Source organism: Asparagus officinalis, chromosome 9 (genome assembly GCF_001876935.1).
Source record: "Asparagus officinalis chromosome 9, Aspof.V1, whole genome shotgun sequence".
In the NCBI taxonomy this organism is placed as follows: Eukaryota; Viridiplantae; Streptophyta; class Magnoliopsida; order Asparagales; family Asparagaceae; genus Asparagus; species Asparagus officinalis.
The window spans coordinates 66,266,779-66,281,650 of record NC_033802.1 but is presented as its reverse complement, the minus strand read 5'-3'; the positions used below and the strand labels follow the sequence as shown (position 1 = coordinate 66,281,650).

General features: G+C 42.0%; 2 protein-coding genes across 2 annotated transcripts; both read left to right on the top strand.

The window, feature by feature from the left end:
- On the top strand, positions 7-5,769 carry LOC109823871 (probable beta-1,4-xylosyltransferase IRX10L). The gene is made up of 4 exons (XM_020390293.1): positions 7-255; positions 2,869-3,257; positions 3,876-4,117; positions 5,081-5,769. Exons 1-4 carry the CDS (start codon positions 150-152, stop codon positions 5,592-5,594), a joined length of 1,251 nt encoding a protein of 416 aa, XP_020245882.1. The 5' UTR covers positions 7-149; the 3' UTR covers positions 5,595-5,769.
- On the top strand, positions 12,685-14,274 carry LOC109823571 (translation initiation factor IF-2-like). The gene is made up of 3 exons (XM_020389849.1): positions 12,685-12,838; positions 12,935-13,096; positions 13,163-14,274. Exons 1-3 carry the CDS (start codon positions 12,685-12,687, stop codon positions 14,272-14,274), a joined length of 1,428 nt encoding a protein of 475 aa, XP_020245438.1.

Sequence of the window (14,872 nt, the reverse complement as noted above, 5' to 3'; positions counted from 1 at the left end):
CCACTTCTCTCGACCTTCCACCAATTTCTAATCTCTTTTATACCCCCAAAATTTCGCATTTCTCTCCACTACCCACTTCCTATTTCTCTAAGATTCCTTCTCCAATCCATTCAATTTGAGGCATTTCTGGGCTCTGAGGGGAGAAAAGGATGAGACTTGGGATATGGGTTTTTTCTATTTTGCTCTTTTCTGCTCTTATTGCAGAGATTGAGGCCCAGGAGATCGAGAGGAGGCATCGGACTGAGAGAATCTCAGGTGGGTTTTAGTAATTTTTGCTTGAATTTGTTAATTGAGTTCTAGATTTGAATTGTTACTGTTTTTTTGCTTGAGCCAGAATGGGCAACCTGTGATTGAGAATTGGTGCCCATCTACCCGCTCACCCACCTACCCGCTTACCCAACCACCCACCATCACCAGAAAGAAGACATCTTTTAAAGCTAGTGATAAAGAAAGCCTTTTGGGCCCGTAGACAGCTTTTACTTCTGTGTTGCTTAATGATTGGCTGCTTGATTGTGTGAAGGAAACAATTTGCTAATCGGTTTGGTGACCATAGCTTTAAAGTTTCATGGTTTTTGAAATTGATGGACAGTTAATTTGATTTTGTGTGCTGATGAGATTTCTTATTCCGGCTAGTACATTATTGGTAAACAAGGTCTCTAAGTACTTAAAAAATAGAGATTATGCGATGGTATGCAATTTTGCTCATATATTATTACATTTCAAGGCGGTATCCATGCATGTTTTTCTAATTGGCTGAGTGATCTCTCATTGCCGGTGTCAGGCTGCGGACTATGTTTAGTAAGCTCATGATTCGAGTCGCTAGTTTGCCCACTTTCCTCATCACATTACTATCCAATTAACTGTTTGTCTTTTGCCCATATGTATTATTATTTTACCTTTGTAATATATTTTGAACTATGCAATGCTTCTGTTAAGATATTTTTCTATTCCTACATAATCTGAATTTCTTGATCATTATGCTAGTTTTTAAGTGGTCTTTTTTGAAAAATCAGTTGTTATGGCACTTCTCATCTTCATTAAATGGCTTAAGTGGGCATAATTATGGAATACATTTCTACTAACTGAGCTCCACTTATCACTTGATAGCTGTAGGAATGAACAATTTGGATCAAAATCCTTCACTTGATAGCTGTAGGAATGAACAATTTGGATCAAAATCCTTTCGGTAGGTCTTACTACTTTTTATAATAATAAAAAGTTCACATCTACGAAAGGATGTAATTTTCCTATGAGCTATGAAGTCTAATCATGCTGTATATATGCTATTTTCAGTTAAACCGAATATTCTCTTTGCCCTTTGGGCTTACCATCTAATGTCATGTCAGGGAGATGGAGATCCGTTCATGACCACGTGAAGTTCGAAAATTTACTTTGGAAATATCGTCATATGCTTGTGTTGATGTGATATGTATGTATTGTCCACTAGCTTTTCATGCGATCAATGCAAGCAAGTGGTTGGACAACTGATACTTTACGCTGAGGGCTGTGGGTGGTAGGAAAAAATGTAATGTACTTCGAGGGTAGCATATTAAAAATGAGGATATTCTAGATCAAGGTTTAACACTATCTTATTTCTTACAATTGGTGAGGGATGGGAGACCCATTTTCAATTTTAGGTTAATGATTTTCTCATTTGTGGTTGAATAGACATTACCAACATTTTGATAGATGTCAGATATTTCTTCACAGTTATACAATGAAATCAGTTTGGTGATTGTAGAGTGGAACATAAAAATTGCATTATAATGCATCCACAAGCGTGCCACATCCTTCTTATAAGTCAAGTATTTGTTCAATATCTCTGGAAAATAAGTGCTAATGGTCTTGGTCCAACCCTATTAGATAAGAAGAACCGCTTGAGAGAAAGTTTATAGGAGCCAAGTTTGTCATCTATATTACAGATAAGGAATCCAAAATATTAGTTTACTTTAAACTCAAATATGAAAGGTGTCTTCATGAGAATTGGACATTAGTATCTACCTTTATTTTGATGAAATGATCGTTATTGTACTTCCATTGTTTTAGGTACTTAGTGGTCCTTTTCACATAATAAATGATGCTCTTCTGTGGTTTGTGTCGTCTTTGAATTAGCATGTTTCTTCATCCGGAAATACTGATCCTTGCAATCTGATAAGGGTAACTTTTAAAGTTTGAATAACTTTGCTTGTTAAAGACTATATACTACACAAGTTTATGACAACATTCCTTGTGGTGTATCTTGGGCTACTTTGAACCAAACATGTATTTTCTTCACCACATCTTGTGTTAGTCAAGCAGATGGGTAGATTCCACTTTTGTTTTGCAGATCAATATGAAACTGACCTTGGTGGGTTTGAGCAATAGACTCTTGTGCTGTTGCTTTGCTCCTTCGGAGTATGGGCAGCTTGACGTTATCTGTTTATACTCTGATAGCTCTTTTTCTTTTTGGAATTTGTGCTTGCAGGACATGGATTCCTCTAGGTTTCCTTCTCTTTGTCGAAGTCTAGTGTTATCACATCTTCTTTAGTTGCAATAGAAATTTATAAATATATATTTGCTTAAAGTTTATACTTGGTGGAATTTTCTGTTAGTTTATGGTCTAATTTGTTGAATGTTTTCCTGATTTGAACAATTATTTCATGGACGTTAAAGATAGAATAAGTATGGATACTTCATACTATATTAGCAGCCTAACCTTACAAATTTTCTACATGTAGGAACTCTCATTAATTATTATTTGAAAATTTTTCTTGATGTTTCCATCACCTACACTTACCCTTCAATTTCATTTGTTTTTTATTTGCACTCTTATAACTTCACATGTTGAATGTACTTATGGTCTAACTGTCTGAATCTTCAAAATCCTAGGGAGTGCTGGTGATGTTCTTGAAGATGATCCAGTTGGAAGGTTGAAAGTATTTGTTTATGAGTTGCCTAGCAAATACAACAAGAAGATTCTTCAGAAGGACCAAAGATGCCTCAACCATATGTTTGCTGCTGAGATTTTCATGCACCGTTTCTTGTTATCAAGCCCTGTACGGACCCTCAACCCTGAAGAGGCTGATTGGTTCTACACACCAGTCTACACTACTTGTGACCTAACTCCAAATGGACTCCCTTTACCTTTCAAATCACCAAGAATGATGAGAAGTGCCATACAATTGATCTCCTCTAATTGGCCTTATTGGAATAGAACTGAAGGGGCTGACCACTTTTTTGTTGTTCCTCATGATTTTGGGGCATGCTTCCATTATCAGGTAAGGAAGCAAGTTTCCTTCATTGTCCACCAGTTTATTTGCAGCTGTGATATCTGTGTACCATCTTGTTTGCTTCTAAGTATTTAATTTATTTAGATGTCAGTTGTATGGTGCTTCATGCTGAAATTGGGGATTTAATTATTATGAAGCACCAATTTTTTACACTTGAGCTAACTCCATCCTAAAACAAACTTTAATTACTTATAGAAATGGTGGAAGAGATTGAATATAGATAGAAACGAGTATAAATATTGATGAAACAGATACACTCAAAAAGTTTACATACAACGTTATAGATTCCAACAAGACTAAGTGTGGCATATGCAAGACACAGAAAAGAGGCAGGCCGAAGAGTGATGAACACTCGGCAACTTATAAGCTCATCATTTTCTATTATCTTTATCAACTGTTAAGATTTTGATATTGTCTAATGTTATTTTTTAATCTAGTTCTTCAGTTTATATCATACTTGTGCAACTCTTTTCAGTTGGTATTAAATTTTTTTATGTAAAACGGAATTTTAATGTGTTTGAACCATTGATCTTCCTTTTGTTGACGTTTCTTTACAATTAAACCAAAATTTACTTGATTAATACTGAATATTTATACATTTTACAGGAAGAAAAAGCAATTGAACGGGGGATTCTTCACTTGCTTTCACGTGCTACGCTGGTTCAAACATTTGGGCAAAGAAATCATGTTTGCTTGAAGGATGGTTCCATAACTATTCCTCCATATGCTCCTCCACAGAAGATGCAGGCCCACTTGATTCCACCTGACACGCCTCGATCCATTTTTGTATACTTCAGGGGTTTGTTTTATGATGTTGGAAATGATCCTGAGGGCGGTTATTATGCAAGGTATAACTTTTAAAATCTTCTTGGAACTGACTTGTATTATTCTCGAAGAAATTATTTAGTCACTTTGGCCTGGTGAACTTCTATTAGAGATTACATGATATGCAGTCTGAATCTTTTTGTACAATAGGAAGCTTTGAAAACCTTTTAAAATATACTAACCATGAAAATTTAGCCTTTGGAAGTCAACAATTTTCTGCATAAGATAACCGAAATCCCGTGAACGCAAACTTTACACCCCTCTAGATGTGTGATTTGCTTTTAGATCCTATGAACATTCTAAATGTGAATTTACATTGATATTTTACTTTCAAAATTTTATGCCCTCTTGACTTGTTATCAAAATCCTTATTTTGTTAACATTGCTTGTAGTAACTGAAGTTTGTTATATTGACCAAACATTTTCAGTGAGATCATTAATTCACCCAATAAATGCTTTTGTTGTATATTAGTTCTTCTAACATAATTTGTGCACATATATTGATTGAAATAATTTCAATGAGCAAACTACCTTATTGCAGTAGTTAGAGAATTTAGATGTTGGAATCACTTAAACGATCATATGGAATTTGTTTCCAGGGTTATTAGTCTACATATGTATCTCTCTGGATATGCACCTGTTCTTACTATTAAAAAAGAAAAAAAAGAAAAAAAGATCAGACATGCAGTAGTTAATAAAAGAATACATCTACAATCTTATTAGAAAAATGCCTTAAGGACCCAAAATATGGGACCAAGGGAGGGGACAGGTGAGATGTCCCCTCTCTATTGCATAATGAGCTGGTCATGCCAGCTCATTATGCAATAGACCAGCTCATTATGCAATAGACCAGCTCATTATGCAATAGGAGGGGGACATCTCACGTGTCCCCTCCAATAGTTCCATATTTTGGGTCCCTGTAGCAGAGCTCATCTTATTATATTTCATCTGAACGTTTCCCTTGTATTTTCCTAAATTCTTTACAGAGGTGCTCGGGCGTCTGTATGGGAAAACTTCAAGGACAACCCTCTCTTTGACATCTCCACCGAGCATCCGACCACATACTACGAAGACATGCAACGGGCAATCTTCTGTCTGTGTCCATTGGGGTGGGCCCCATGGAGCCCACGTTTAGTGGAAGCAGTGGTCTTCGGCTGCATCCCTGTAATCATAGCCGATGACATTGTGCTCCCTTTTGCCGATGCAATCCCTTGGGAGGATATTGGTGTTTTTGTAGCTGAAAAGGATGTCCCTAACTTGGATACGATCTTGACTTCGATATCCCCAGATGTTATACTAAGGAAACAGAGGTTGCTGGCAAATCCTTCAATGAAGCAAGCTATGTTGTTTCCTCAGCCAGCTCAATCGGGAGATGCGTTTCATCAGGTTTTGAATGGGCTTGCTCGAAAACTTCCTCATGATGAAAGCTTATATTTGAAGCCAGGGGAGAAGTTACTGAATTGGACTGCGGGCCCGGTTGGTGATCTTAAACCTTGGTAGTTGAATGAATTTGAGTGTGTTATAGATGCATGAATGATGTTAAGTTTAAAGGTGCAATTTGGATGTTTAGTTACTGAATTTTTTGTAGCAGTAGAAACTTGATGTATGTTTAGACTTTGTCATGTGATGGGATTATATACATTGCAATTAATGGTTAGATTTCAATATTTGCGTTCGTGTATATTCTTATCAGCATGGCTGAGTATGTTTATGTTGGGGATTCGAAATAATCAAATCAAATCCGTACCCTTCCGGATCTTGTGTTTGAGAGTTGAGCAAGAAAGAAATTCACCACAAATTAAAGATAAAAACTTATAGGAAAGTAAACAAGAAAAAACACCCCAGATTTAACGAGGTTCGGGAATGTGCCTACGTCCTCGGGAGCCACGCCACACAATTCTTTGATTAATTGAAGAATATTACAATGCTTCCAATTGGCCTCTCTCTAAGATTTTTGATCTCAAAGAGCCCTCAAAACCCTCTTTTTTTCGTGTTCTTTTCTCTCCTAAACCCTAGAGTGATGTGTTTCTATTTATAACAAAACAAAATCCCAAATAGATTAGGATTCTAAAACGAGTCTGTCACACCCGGGTGTGGCGCACACCACACCCATGACAAACAGGACAGATTCTGCCACACCAGGGTGTAGCAGACACCACACCCATGACAAACAGGGCAGATTCTGCCACACCCTGCCACATGGGTGTGGCAGACACCACACCAGGATGTGGTGGAGTCTATCTTGCTTATTTTTCACGTGTTTGTTGATTTTGATTCTAGGTTTGGGTCTCCACTCTCAAGACCAACAATCTTCCACTTGGAGACTAAACCACCATCAATGAGCTTGCCCGAACTCCGCTTTCTTCGAAAACATCTTCTCCTACTTGGAAAAATCCATTCTTCAATGGTCATCAACCCGACGATCCCGACGATCCTCTTAGTGTGGCTCCGCCTTCATCTCCTCACATGAAGGCCCATTCTTCAATCATCATCACCCCGACGATCCCGACGATCCTCTTAGTGTGGCTCCGCCTTCATCTCCTCACATGAAGGCCATCTGAAGTTGCGCACAACTCTAGTTTCTCTATGGTGACTGCCTTCGTCAATATGTTCGCCAAATTTTGACTCCCCAAAATCTTCTCTAAATATAACTTCCCGTCCTCGATCAGCGAGCGTATGAAATGGTATATTACGTCAATGTGCTTCGTTCTAGCATGATAAACTGGATTCTTGGCAAGGTGTATAGCGTTCTGGCTATCACAATAAAGAACTCCTCTCCCTTGCTTCAGATCCAACTCTTCCAAACATCCACCCAACCAAATCATCTTCTTGCTTGCTTCAGTCACCGCGACATACTCAGCCTCGGTTGTAGATAAAGTTATAATCTTCTGCAGACGTGAGACCCAGCTCACTGCTGTCGACGCTAAAGTATAAACATACCACGTAGTGCTCCGCCTCGTATCATGATCACCGGCGAAGTCCGCATCCACGTATCCCTGCAGCACCAACTCTTTCCTCCTGAAACATAGTGGCTTATTCGTTGTATCTCTCAGGTACCTCAATATCCACTTCATGGCCTCCCAATGTTGCTTCCCTGGATTGCTTGCAAACCTGCTCACAACTCCCACTGCATGGGCAATGTCCGGCCTCGTGCAAACCATCGCGTACATGAGACTCCCAATGGCTGAAGAACATGACACCCTGCTCATATGCTCTCTCTCTCTCTGCGTCTATCTTAGGCGATTGCTCCTCAGATAACTTGAACTGGCTTCCAAGTGGTGTGCTAACAACCTTAGCATTCTGCATATTGAACCTCTGAAGTACCTTCTCAATATATTCAGCTTGGTTCAACCCCAATGTCCCTTCAGCTTCATCCCTACTGATTCGCATCCCTAGAATCTGTTTCGCTGCACTCAGATCCTTCATTGCAAACTCCTTTGCTAGCTGCTTCTTCAAACTGTTTATCTTCTCTAAACACGGTCCTGCTACTAACATGTCATCAATATATAATAACAATATAATAAAACTGGATTCAAACCTCTTGAAATAGCAGCAATGATCCGAATTGCATCTTCCATAGCCATTATTTTGCATGAAGTTATCAAACTTCTTGTACCACTGTCTCGGAGCCTGTTTCAAACCATATAATCTCTTCTTGAGCTTGCACACCATATCTTTCTTTCCTTATTTAATGAAGCCAACATGCTACTTTATATAGATTTCTTCATCCAAATCACTATGAAGAAAGGCAGACTTCACATCTAACTACTCAAGGAAGAGGTCTTCTACAGCTACCAAGCTCAACACCACTCTGATGGTGTATGTTGGAAAAATTGCAATGAAAAGAACAAAAGAAAATTGACTTGTATTTCTTTGATTCCGATTACAATTCGATTACAAAAGAGAAGAGAACGAATTTGGTTCTCTCCTTTGTTTAAAACTGGGTTCTTCAAGGTAGCGATGGAGTGCCTCCTTCGATTGTTCGCGTCGAATTTGCTCTCCGTTGACGATCCGACCGTCTTTTATTTCATGGGAACGATGAACTTTTGTGGAAAGTTTGATAGGTAACTCTGAATGAGTTTAAGAACTCTGAACGAGTTAGAACTCTGTTAATAGAGTTGTTAGAACCGAAAATTCGGTTAATGATCAAGCTGATATTCTGTTGTTGAAGAATCCTCTCAGATTTGATCTTCTGAATTTGATGCAAGACTCCTATCTCCAAGGATTTTACTGCTGCTGCTGTTGAATCACCAAACCTGAGTGGTTGAGATCCTGAAAACTCCAAGGATTTTACTGCTGCTGCTGTTGAATCACCAAACCTGAGTGGTTGAGATCCTGAAAATCCAACATGCTGCCAACTCTTCCGTTCCCAAAAAGCCAGCCCCTAACTCAGTTGAGTTTGTTGAGTTTTTATAGGTGGATAAGAGGTTGTAATTGCCCTCTAAATCCGCTCCTAAGTGGGCGTGATTTCCTCAGATCGTGGGGAAACAGTTCTGAAACCGTTTGGCTCGTATTTGAACGAGTCAAACGCCCAATCTGGCGTTCAAAACCCAACGTCGCCTCTTAGAATTGAGACGCGGGGTTGGGTGTAGGCTGAACATCATTGAGCGCGAGGGTCGCTCGCGTTTTGGTTTGTTGTAGTTTGGGAACGCGGGGGTCGGTGTTAGTTGAACCCCTACGAACGCGAGGGTCGCGCACGTTTAGCTTGTGCTTGGAAACGCGGGGGTCGCCTGCACTTCCAGAATTATAACGCGGGGATGACATCCGCGTTTTAAAAGGGGTTAGTTGATCTGTAACCTCTTCTACAGAGCGTTGTAAGGATCGTTGTTCAGTAATCCTAGCTTTAGCTGTTGTGAAGTGTGAAAGTCGTCAGATTGTAACCTTCACTGTAGATTATGAAGACTGCTGAATAGAGTTTTCATCAGTTATCGGAAGTGTCGTTGAATTGTAACTCTTCTCGATCTATGTGAAAAGTCCTCCATTTGCAGCTTTCGATTGTCGTCGCGAAAGCTATTTGATTGTAGCTTTCGTTGTTGGAACTTGACGGGAATCAACATCCATAGTGTTTTTAGATGAATATTTGCCCACATCTCTCTACCAAGGAACTCACCAACTACATCCAACCTTTTATTTCTGAAATCATTACACTGCTCATCAGCATCTCTAATAGTTGCCAATATTAGTCGTGCTATTGTCGCAGCCATCAAGATCAATCATCTCAAAAATAAGGCCGTGTTTGTAGCAGTTGCAGAATTGCAGATATAGCGAGTAGGAAGTCGTTTGATTGTAACTTCTATCTTCGGGTCTTGATGAGGATCAGCTATCTATTGTGATTTTTAGACAGCCTACAGAACCCCCTCCAAAGTTTTCGAAAGTTCGCGGTTGACTGGGACGAATTTTCGGAATACTTTGGATCCCAAAATTTAGTAGATTAATTGTTCGCTCTGTCTGATCGAGCCAGATGATTCTAATGTCGTTGACTGTAATCTATCTGTGTTTCTCCAATAGACTCCCCAACGGAGTCGCCTGTTTCTCCCTGGCTTTGGTCACCTTGATGATTGTGGTAGCCTTGGTAGTCAAGAAGTTGCTATTATAGCCGTCCAAACAACTTCTGCATTTAGGAATTGTAACGCGTGGGTGAACTCAGCGTTTTGGAATTTCAACCAACCCAAAACGCGAGGGTCGAGTTTTAGGCGGGATTCTGGCCTCGAATCCCGTCCGTTGTGATTTGACAGCTCACAGCTGTCTATAAATAGACCGCTGGAGGTCAGATCAAGAGTCACCCGACTCTTCTTGAAATTCCAACGAAAAATTTTCGTTCTCTCCGGCGAAAACTGTAACGAGGAGACTCGTTTCAATAACGCGGGGCTGGACTCCGTCGTTTAATCTTTTTGACGAGGGGTTCGACCTCCGCGTCTCAGATTCTTAACGCGAGGGTCAACCTACGCGTCTGAACTCTCTGACGTGAGGCTCGACCTTCGCGTTTGAGATTTTTGACGCTAGGTTTGACATTCGCGTCCTAGCTTATCTGACGCGGGAGTCGACCTTCGCGTCTGGGATTTATATTTGCCTTGTCTAAATTTTTCTAAATTTTTCTTTATTTTGCAGTGCGTCATACCAGTCAACCTCTTCCTTTTCGCCACCATTTTGGACATGAAGGTGGTGTGGATATGAACATGACATTCAACCTACGCCAAGAACTCCCCGTTTTCCGAATCAAGGAAAAGAATCGCGTGGAACTGATCACCCAAGCTTCTCCCGAGACCCTTAGAATATTGGTCATGGACGCTCGACTTGAAAACTGGAGCTGTAAGCCAATAGTCAAATCTGGATTCCTCTTCGGGGATTTTGTTGATTTCGAGGCGGATAATGCTTACGATGGGGACTACAAGTGGTTACGGAAAGTTGGGGACCGTAACCTTTTCTTGCCTAATATGAAGAGGATGTACCCACTTTCTTATTTCCAGTGTGCTTCTATTCCACGTCGTATGGATTGGCCCCTGGTTAAGGATCAGGATGGGGTTATTCTCGGAACTCTGACTTTTCACGGGGTCCGCACACTCGGTTACAACAGGCAGGTGACAGCTTTGCGGCCGAGTTTATTTGCTAAGGAGTATCCCCTTGGCGAGGTGGCCAGCCCGGCAAATACCTTTGTCAAGAGGTTTGTGGCGAAGAAAGGAGAATTTCCCGCGCAAGGATTTAGAACTCCTGGCTGGGTTCATTCTCCAGTGACAGGGTGGTGGACCCGGATGACCAAGTTCGTTTTAGATGAATTGGAGACCCCTCTTGCCCGAGCTGGAATGCAGATTCCCATGCTGGCTACTAAGTTCAGGATTGTTCAGAGCCACTTTCATTTCTTCTTCATATTGGAGAAGTTTAACCCCGAGACTTGTACTTTCTTCACCCCCGTGGGGGAGTTAGGTTTCGCTCTTCACGAGATGCATGAAGTCTCGGGTCTTATTCTTGGGGATCTGCCGTACGAAGAGTTTGTTCCGGGATCAGCGGAACTTAAAATTTTGAAGAAGACCAACCCCGAAATATACTCCACTCTTTGGGAAGTCATGTGTCACTTCCACATTTGCATGCAGCTGACGGGGGCTCGAGGAAGCGGCATTAAACAAGTATCTTGGACGGAATATTTATTCCAGAATTTGACCAATAAAGTAGCCTCAGTGACCAGACTATCTGCAAGCACTTTGGAGGAAGTTCAAGCCCGAATCGATAATGCTACCTCCCACTACACAAATGAGGCCAAGGAAGATGTTTTCCCGGCTCATACAGAGTTTGAAAGCTTCCACTATCAGGCTCTGATTCCAATTTTCGACACAGCGCTGTTGGCTGGGTTCTTGATGCTGTGGCTCAAGCGTTGCGTCGTTCCTACTAGGCCGGTCGACGCCCTCGCTGTTGAGGTGATCTACCCGGCTGTCCTTTTGGCCCATGGGAAACCTGTGAGCCTCCTTCATGCCATGGTGAGTTGTTTGCAGCTTCGTGGATGTTACAGAGGTGGAGTCTGGGGGTCACAAGACTTTCAAAACTCCCAACCCCAGGGTGCCACTGCCATACACCTATCTGATGGCTTGGTACGTGCTCCACTGTCCTCCTTTGATGAGTGCAGCCTCTCCCCCGGAAGATACATTCATCACATTCGTGCAACGACTAGAATCTGCGAAATGGGAAGGGGGATATATGGTTAGAATTCGCCAAATTTTGGGCGAGACACCCACTTCCATATCTTCCGCTGTTTCCCTGATTTTGAGGGCGGCGTTTACGGAGCCGAATATCAGGACGTAGCGGGTTCTAATGGATTCACTCAGCTGAGCGGGGGTGTTTTCCACTGGCTTCTCTCCATCAGGCCAGGCTACTTGATCTTCCGGCAAGGCGTCAACTGTTTCATCGAGCCCTACCAACCCTATAGGTTTGCTCGTCAATTTGGGTATGATCAGCTATACGTCGGGAACCCTCGTCCTCAACTCTCAATTATAGGCAATTTATATGAAGGAGCCAGGGTTTGGTACTATTCTGTAGCAGGTTGTACCAGAGCCATCTTCCGGCTTCCCCATAAAACTCCTAACTCCTACACTTCCATAAGCTTCTGTAATTGGTATTTCGCCGCTTCTCAGACTCCCAATTACAACCTGAATACATCTTGCCTAAAAGACATTAGGCATATGTATGCTTTAAGAAAGGGGTCCAAGACGTCCCGCTTGAGAGGGATTGATAAGTTTCTATCCATTGAGAACCAGCCTGCTGGGCAGGAAGAGGAATAGACAGCTGAGCATGCTCCAGGAGAAGAGCAACGAGTGGTTGATCCTCCCATGACCAGAGCAGCTGGGAAGAGAAAACTCTCAGCGGATGAAGCCAGCAAATACGATAAACAGATTCGTCAGAAGTTGCTGGTTGATTCCCCTCCTCCCAAAGGCCAACGAAAATCTAAGTTGATGGCTGATGCCATCAAAGCTACTGAAGATGAAGAGCAACAGGAATCTTCTGTTGCGGGCCTGCCACGTAAAACTGGGCTTCGTTCTCATGGCCCAACCTTATCGAGTGATGCTTCTTCTTACCATCCCCCCAAGATGAAGAGGCTGAGTTAATGGCTGCAGATGCAGAATCTGCTCCGGTGATGGACCTTCCGAAGTCTCCTGCATTAGAACCAGGGGGTCTCGAAGAGAATCCATCCCCTTCTCCTTCAGCCTTAATGTCACAAGCTCATGATTCAATTCCTAGTCCTACAACGGGACTTATGAGTAAACCAGCTGCGGGCACAGATCTTCCGGAACCTTCAGCTGCTCAGGATGATGAGGAGCGAGTTGATTATGACGGCTCCTCAACTGGTGATGCAGCTGACGAAGATAGAGATGATGAGGATGCTGAAATTGGCAACGTGCCAGGTGACGATGAAGGTGATGATGGACATGATTCCATGGATGACATCACTACTTTCGATGATGCTCCCAAGGCTCCATCTAATAAAGCATCTGATTATACTCCTTTTTATCTCACCGGTAAGCCGGATTTGTTTCAAATTCTTCCACATGCTTTTTTCGCGTTCCGACCCTTTTTTTGTGCAGGTTCGCCTCCTTCCAAGACTACTGCTGCTACTACCTCAAAGCAGGATCCAGCACAAGTATTGGCTCCTCCCCAGGAGCAACATTTACCCGGATCACCTACGGCAACTGCTTCACCTGTAGCATTGCCTGAAACTATTGACGCAACCCCTTCTCTAGAACAACAGCTCGTACCGGTGTCAACTCCCGCGCAAGAGCAGCCTCTGCCTGCTTCGTCTTCGGCAGCTGCCTCACCTGCCGCGTTGATGAAGATCTCACTTACACCAACAGAGGCGAGTCCCAGCACATCTCAGGCAAGGGCAATGATGGCTTTGACCTCGAGCCCATCACAATTGAATGTTTCTACCGCCTCTGCAGCTTCAGCGCCTGGCTCCCCTGCACCAATTTCAATGGCTCTGGGAGCATCTTCAAGTCTCGCGGGTGCACCTGAGTTCCTTCAAATCTCTTTGGTGTACTTGAATAGCCTTGCAAAGAAGGTGATTGAATATGTGGTAGGTGGTCAGGGCACTTTTAATTCTTTTCGACATCTTCTAGAAGCAAACTTAAACGGAGTCAGAAGTGTGGGAAACACTCCGTGGTTTGAACGCTGTTCTGAGATTATTCTTCATTTGGAAGAACAATTGCAGCATTTTGAGGCCCTGGGGCGCAGAGAGCTTCAGTCCGAGATCGTGTCCACTTTGGCCAGTCTTCAGGTTGCAGAAGTGGCTCGCCGGGAGGCGATAGAACGGGACTTGGCTGAAAGAGAGCGTCAAATCACGGAGCTTCGCGAGCGTAATATTCAGAAACGAGAAGAGTTAGAACGCTCGACTACTTCCATGAACTCGCTTCGTGATAGACTTGTCGAAGCTGAGGCTGAAGTTCTGCGGTTAAAGGCTGAATTTGCCCGCGAAGAAAATGTTATCAATATCCTTAGCACCCAAAACGCTACGGGTACTCTTGAATATCACACGCAGGCTCGAGCTTTGGAACAAGCCAGGAATGAAGCGGCAGCTATCATCATTCCCAGTGAGGAAGAGCTCCGGGCAAGGGCTGAAGCTATGGTGCGCACCACTCACGAAGAGGAGCTAAACAAAGTTAGGGTCCAACTCACGTCTTTTGATTTGATGCGTGAATGAAATTTATTCTTGTAATGTTCTTTTGATAAGAACAAGTTTGTTTTGTATCACTTTCTTTTGGTTATTGAATAAAAAGTGATATTAACTTCTCATTGTTTCTTGCATTTATCACGTTCTGATTTTAAGTAACAAATCATGAAAAATGCTTGAGACGTATTCCTGACTTAGAATAGATCTCCACAATGATTCTGATGCAGAAAACTCTCTTTTATTATCGTTTAAGATAACTCCAGAAAATTTTAAACTGCTAAGGATTGGTATTTTTCCGTAATGGGGCTGACTGATAGAATTCTTCCTGTGTCATTTCTGCTTTGAACACTGAAAGAAGTCTATAGGTGCTAGAAGTAGCTTTTTAAGTTGGCAGGGGGGAATATTGCGATCAGGGCAATTTTGAGGACTTATCGTTCTGTTGATGAGAATCGATAAGTTGATTTTGTCAGAGGTGTGATATTAACGTGACAGAAGAAATATTACAACCAGGGCAATTTTGAGGACTTATCGTTCTATTGATAAGAATCGATAAGTTGATTTTGTCAGAGGTGTGATTTTAACGTGACATCTAAAATATTACGATCGGAGCAATTTTGAGGACTTATCG

Excerpts from the sequence above, each read along its gene's own strand:
- LOC109823871 (XM_020390293.1), top strand. The coding sequence starts at position 150 with ATGAGACTTGGGATATGGGTTTTTTCTATTTTGCTCTTTTCTGCTCTT. Across the intron at positions 256-2,868 it reads TCGGACTGAGAGAATCTCAG|GGAGTGCTGGTGATGTTCTT; the intron begins GTGGGTTTTAGT and ends TCAAAATCCTAG. Across the intron at positions 4,118-5,080 it reads GAGGGCGGTTATTATGCAAG|AGGTGCTCGGGCGTCTGTAT; the intron begins GTATAACTTTTA and ends AATTCTTTACAG.
- LOC109823571 (XM_020389849.1), top strand. The coding sequence starts at position 12,685 with ATGGCTGCAGATGCAGAATCTGCTCCGGTGATGGACCTTCCGAAGTCT. Across the intron at positions 12,839-12,934 it reads TCCTACAACGGGACTTATGA|CTGACGAAGATAGAGATGAT; the intron begins GTAAACCAGCTG and ends CTGGTGATGCAG. Across the intron at positions 13,097-13,162 it reads TACTCCTTTTTATCTCACCG|GTTCGCCTCCTTCCAAGACT; the intron begins GTAAGCCGGATT and ends TTTTTTGTGCAG.